The sequence below is a fragment of the Scardinius erythrophthalmus genome (assembly GCF_964197995.2).
Source record: "Scardinius erythrophthalmus genome assembly, chromosome: 20".
Taxonomy (NCBI): Eukaryota; Metazoa; Chordata; class Actinopteri; order Cypriniformes; family Leuciscidae; genus Scardinius; species Scardinius erythrophthalmus.
Window position 1 is genome coordinate 23,744,697 of NC_138240.1, and position 6,000 is coordinate 23,750,696.

A 6,000-nucleotide genomic window follows, 5' to 3' on the forward strand; every position below is an offset into this window, starting at 1 on the left:
AAAAGACACATTGGGAACAATTATTTGCCCCTTTTATTAAATACTTTTCGCACCCTCCTTTTGCCAAGATAACAGATCTGAGTCTTCTCCTATAATGCCTGATGAATTTGGAGAATAACTGACAAGAGATCAGAGACCATTCCTCCATACAGAATGTCTCCAGATCCTTCAGATTCCCAGATCTTCTCTTCAGTTCACCTCAATCATTTTCTATAAGGTTCAGGTCAGGGACTGGGATGGCCATTGCAGATGCTTGGTTCTGTGATCAGTGACCCATTTTTGTTTTGATTTTGATGTTTGTTTTTGGATCACGGTCCTGTTGAAAGATCCAAACATGGCCCATTATAAGATTCCTAGCAGAGGTTGTCAGGTTTTGATTTTTTATTTGTTTGTATTTGATCAAATCCATGATGTATGTGTGTGTGTGTGTGTGTGTGTGTGTATATATATATATATATATATATATGTGTGTGTGTGTGTGTGTGTGTGTGTGTGTGTGTGTGTGTGTATATATATATATGTGTGTGTGTGTGTGTGTGTGTGTGTGTGTATATATATATATATGTGTGTGTGTGTGTGTGTGTGTGTGTGTGTTTATATATATGTGTGTGTGTGTGTATATATATGTATTATATATATATATGTGTGTGTGTGTGTGTGTGTGTGTGTGTGTGTGTGTGTGTGTGTGTGTGTGTGTGTGTTATGTGTGTATATACATATGTATGGCAGCTGTGACAAAAACAGGAAGACACAAAGTACTGCATGAGATATGTTCAGAAAAAAAAATATATATATAAAATCACATTTTAGACATCACAACCTTATAATGTACAGTGAGAAAATTTCTATTTTTATATGTTAATGGTATTATTAATGGTTTTGAGAAAAAAATTTATTAACGTTAAATGAGCATTAGATGATGGCAAAATAATCTAAATGTATAAACAAAGCAATTTAGCATTCACAACTAAATATAAATTGATACAATAACTGATACGGTACAAATACATTATTTGTTGCTGAAACATTCAAACGTATCTGGATGTTCTTTTTGCTCTCTATAGGAGGCGCTGATCAGCGCTTGGCTGCAGTTCAGTGACGGCTCCATGGCTCCTCTGGATCTGTACAACCCGGAGCACTTTGTTCTGACCGCTACTTCTCTGGATGAGGATGTGGTGTCCATACGGCAGGACGCTTCAAGCCAGTGGCCGGTTATTTCAGCGCGAGCCGAGGGACAAGGTCTGCTAGTGCACGTAGAAATGACGGTATGTGAAGTGTGCCAGAAATTTAAGCGCCGAAGTGTCCTAGCGGCTGGAAACTGCAACATCCGTGTGAAGTTTGGTCGCAGCGAAAGCGCCTTGAGGCCGGGTGACTACGGCCAAGATGGAGAGGACATGGACAACAGACCAGGTGACCGCAGACAGAACCCGTCCCTCCCGGACAGGACCGGAATGGACAACCACTACTATGGAAGCTCCATCTCAGACATAGAGGATGGTATCATGAGACGAATCACCACCACGACCAAAACAGCCATCATCAGAAGACCAGGTGGAGACAAGCTCTCAGACGATGGGAGCCAGTTGCCTGGCATTCCAATCGATTTCTCAGACTTCCCCGCACAAGTGGACCTTCCCCGAGGACATAACGTGGATGAAGACGACCTTCAAATACCTCATGGACTTACTGACCTTGAAATTGGGATGTACGCTTTGTTAGGTGTCTTCTGCTTGGCTATTCTGGTCTTCCTCATCAATTGCATCTCATATACTCTCAAGTACCAACACAAGGAGATGTCAATCGAGGGCCAGGAGAGCATGAACCACGCTCACGACTGGGTGTGGCTGGGAAACGACGCCGAACTTCTGGAGAGCCACGTGAGTTTGTCTCCACAGACCGACGAGCACATCACCATTATGGACTCCAGCTTAGGAGGGTTAGAAGAAGGGAGCCACCTTCTCAACGGCGGTTCTTTGCAGAAGAACGTTCAAGGCCAGGTGCACAGAGGAGCCGACACCGCCACAGTCTGCACGGGGAAAGACAGCAAAGGCGATTCGCCGACGACCAAAAGGAAACGTGTGAAGTTTACCACGTTCACCACCATCCCAGTGGAAAGTGTTAGTCCGGCAAAGGAAAATTTGGGAGTCGATCCTGACGATGACATTAAGTGGGTATGTCAGGATGTTGAGCTTGGCGACTCCAAGGAACTACGAAACTACATGGAAAGACTAAACGACAGTGTTTTAAAGGAAGTGGCTTAGTCGAATCAATGTGTGCTAACTGAACTCACCCATATGCCTTTGTAAAAGAGACAATTACGAGCCAGGGAACAACTGCTACATAAACCTTACTGAACACAACACATCAGCCATTACATAAAGTATGTCTAGCGTTCTTGTGGTTTGACATGCCATCAGTGTGACAATGCTAAGACTTATGGCAAAATACGCCTTTTTAAAAGATGAATCAAATCTTTTTTGTATATTCATTTGTATTATGTTCTCTATTCTCCTCATTTTTTTTTAAATGATTTTATTTTAGCACCTTTTGTAGTTAAAAAAAAAACTAAACTAAACCGTATTTCCAGGCTTGCCAATGCTCTGCACTCACTTATGAGGCTACAGGACTGTACGCAGATGGTGACATGTAGATTAAGGACTGTAATATTAATGAATCATTGTAAATAAAGTGCACATAGAATGGTTTGGATTTTTTTGCCTTATGAGTTTTATTTCTGGCCAGTGTATTGCTTGCTGGATTCTGGATATATTTAAATTATTCACCAAGAGACCTTGAGTCACCAAGTTTGACATTTTCTTTTTTGGCCGCTTTTTTTGTTGGTAAAGAATGTCTCAAAACCTTTTCCTCAGTCTGAGCGGTAAACATGTTATTCAACCCAGTACTGCCGAACTAAATCAATTACACAGTTCCTCAAGGCTGTTTAAATTATACTTTATTTCCCAAATCTGAGTTATAACCTTTTGTTACTTGAAGAGTCAGAAACAAGCTGTTTCAACTGAGATAGGAACCTTATTAAAGTACTAAAGGAAACTCGGCACAAGTCATTTTTGACCATGGACATTTTCAGGGTGTAGGAAATTAAATCAATTATAAATTCCCAAAAAAATCTAATCTAATTTGCAATAGCTACAACATTTGGAGAGAAAGAAAAAAAGGCCAATATTTATGCAGCATATGATAAGAGTCTTGCTTGAAAAAGGCCAAATTAATTCTATAATGGTTGTACTACATGTTAATGTGACATTTGCACTGCAATCCTTCAAGCCAAAATATTCTAACCTTTCACTACACAAATGCCAATTATTGTCTAATTAACCTATAGTAGATACTTCTTGCAAGTGCTCAATTGTATTTTCTTTTCAGTTTTATTAATGGGGAACTATCAGTCTTCAGTGAAAATCATTAACAGCCTCTGAAAGCAGACGGGAAGGATGAGATTCTGCACTTTTAACCAATTAAACAAACGATAAAGAATCAACTGTTATTGACCGACTTCAGGTTTAACTAAGACAAACCGAGAGCAAATTTTGTCATTTTATTTACTGCATCCAAAATGGTTAAAGTATATTTTAATCAATTCCATCCATCCATCCATCCTCCAAACCACTTTATCCTCTACGGGTGCGGTGAGCAATCTATGGCATTGGCGCACGGAGGGATAATCACTGGCACTTGACAATAGAGGTGTATTTAATTTAAATAAAGTTCCTCAAACTTGCATACGGATGTACATTTTGAGGTAATCATTCCACACATCATATTTTATTAAAGTTAGGAGTTTTAAATTCTATTCAAGTTCTATTAAAGATTCCTTGTTATTTTCAGTGACGTTTTAATTTTCTTGCCTTAAATAGGGACTTTTGGTCATTACACAAGAATATTTAAACGGCATTCACTGCCGCAATTAACTAACAAAGACTGCATAAATATCAAGACGGTTCACTTATATTACTATGAATGGGAGAAAGTGCGGTGTGCTGCCAAATATGGAATAATCAGAATAATTACTGCATCTGCCATTACTCAAGTTCCCATAGAAACAGTCAGTGTCCTGAGACTCGTGCTTAGGACTGCACGTGCGCGTTGGCTTTACCAACCTGAAATATACTTTTTTTTATGCTATTTGAGCATAAGAAACAACTTTTGAGACCATTCATGTCAGATGTGAAATATATTATTTAAATGTTATTTAAATGTGAATTTTTGAGATTTCAATATTTCCCCAATCAAGTAGATTAGAGTTGGGCTTGCATGCCCAAAATAGCTGCTGGAGACATTGTAAATATGGCAGCCAAGTGAACTGACTTTCCCTTGAGCATAAATCCTTTGTTACGGGACAAAACCAATTAAAATCCAAGTATTTTAGAGAGGCGCATAAGGAACTGATAATGAATAATGGACTATTATCTTGATTTAAGATATTGATTACTATATTGAAAAATCCTCTCTCTAACATTGGTGTGGAAATATAATCTTTAAAACAGGTTTAAGTAAAAGTGCCGAGGTATTGGTACTAGTGCGTGTTCATTTTTAAAAGAAAATAAAATTCATCATTTACTCACCCTCATGTTGTTTCAAACCCATATGGCTGTCTGTCTTCTGTGGAACACTGAAAAGAAAAACTGAAAAAGCACTATGAAAGTACAAATAAAACACTTAATGTCATGTTTTATTCAATGTGTTATTTGCCATTTGTGAAATTTACTAGTACTTCCTGAGTGATAGATACTTTTAGTGTAGTAAAAGCCACAATAGCTTTGCATGAGTGAGTTTTGAGACCGTTAACAACCAATGTTGTCAAACCTGGTACACGTCTTCATGCACCATATTTGAATGTAGGTGAACACAAATGATGGAGAGCTACGGCTTCAGAAGACTTGGAATATAGCACACAAACCCTGCGGTCTGCTTTTATGCTCCTGTTTCTGACATTTTTGAGCTTGGCAGCATCTGTCCTCATTTGCTTTCAACGTATAGAGCAGCACAAACATCCAGCCAAGCATCTGCTTTTGTTTTCCACAGGTTTTGAACGACATGAAAGGATAGTTCACCCCAAGTTTCATTTTTGGGTCAACTAACCCTTTAAAGACAGTCTGAGTAAACTAACAGCCCACAACCACAAAGTTGCTCAGATTCCTAATTAAGACGACAGAACTTTGGAGAGTTGTTATTAAAAACAGGTTCTGGTAGTCTAGCACAGAGCTCTCTTGTAATTATCAGTTATTCTGCTTTTGTTTTGCATATTTGTTGAATACGCACCAGTAGCATCATGTCTACACAATTACAGTTGCTGCTGTGAGTCTTGGGTTATTGATCTGGTCTAAGCCTAATGAAAACAACCGTATTGAATAAAGCCAAAGTGTACAACATTTCTAATCCCCGTTTCTCCTCCTCCGCCGTTCCGCTTCTCTCTTTTATCAGGAGTATCATATCAATCACATCCTCTTTCATTGCCTGAGGCTCCTCTCTTTTCCTGTTTCCGTCTGACACTATCGCGTCTTCTGTCTTTCCATGACACACACACAGACAGTTTTGTTTTCTAGTATCCTGACAAATTAAGTTTTTTTCCCTCTATTTTTGTTCAGTCTCCCTGCCATTAAATTTGAATGCGTCTCTATAAGCGGCGAGGTGGATGTATACGGGGAGCGTGTTGCACAGGGGTATTGTGAACGGAGGTGCAGCCTGTGATCTGTGAAGGGTACTTCAAGCTGAGCTGACTAGGGGAGGAATAATCTATGGCACAGAGAGGGAGAATGACGGATGGATCTCTGGCTGTAATTAACACATCTTTTATAATCACGTCTGCTCATTTTCTAGCATCATCAGCAGGGGGGAACATTTCATTTCAGCATGACTTGTAACAAAATCCTGCTCTCCATTTATATACTGCCTTTTTTCTTATTAGGCATAACTTGTACATCTGTCAGCCTCTCAGTAGGTGCAGGCTGAATATGTTGAGCTCAGGATCATCAGTCACAT

The 6,000-nt window shown here is 39.3% G+C and overlaps 1 protein-coding gene across 1 annotated transcript in view; it reads left to right on the plus strand.

Moving 5' to 3' along the window:
- LOC308680196 (transmembrane protein 132C) overlaps positions 1-2,261 on the plus strand; it is a gene marked incomplete at its 3' end in the record, with an annotated part of 322,165 nt that extends 319,904 nt beyond the window's left edge. The window contains exon 9 of the mRNA XM_081348194.1: positions 1,065-2,261. Within this exon, the coding sequence (XP_081204320.1) occupies positions 1,065-2,261 (1,197 nt within the window). The remainder of the gene's footprint in view (positions 1-1,064) is intronic.
- Between the last annotated feature and the right edge of the window lie 3,739 nt (positions 2,262-6,000).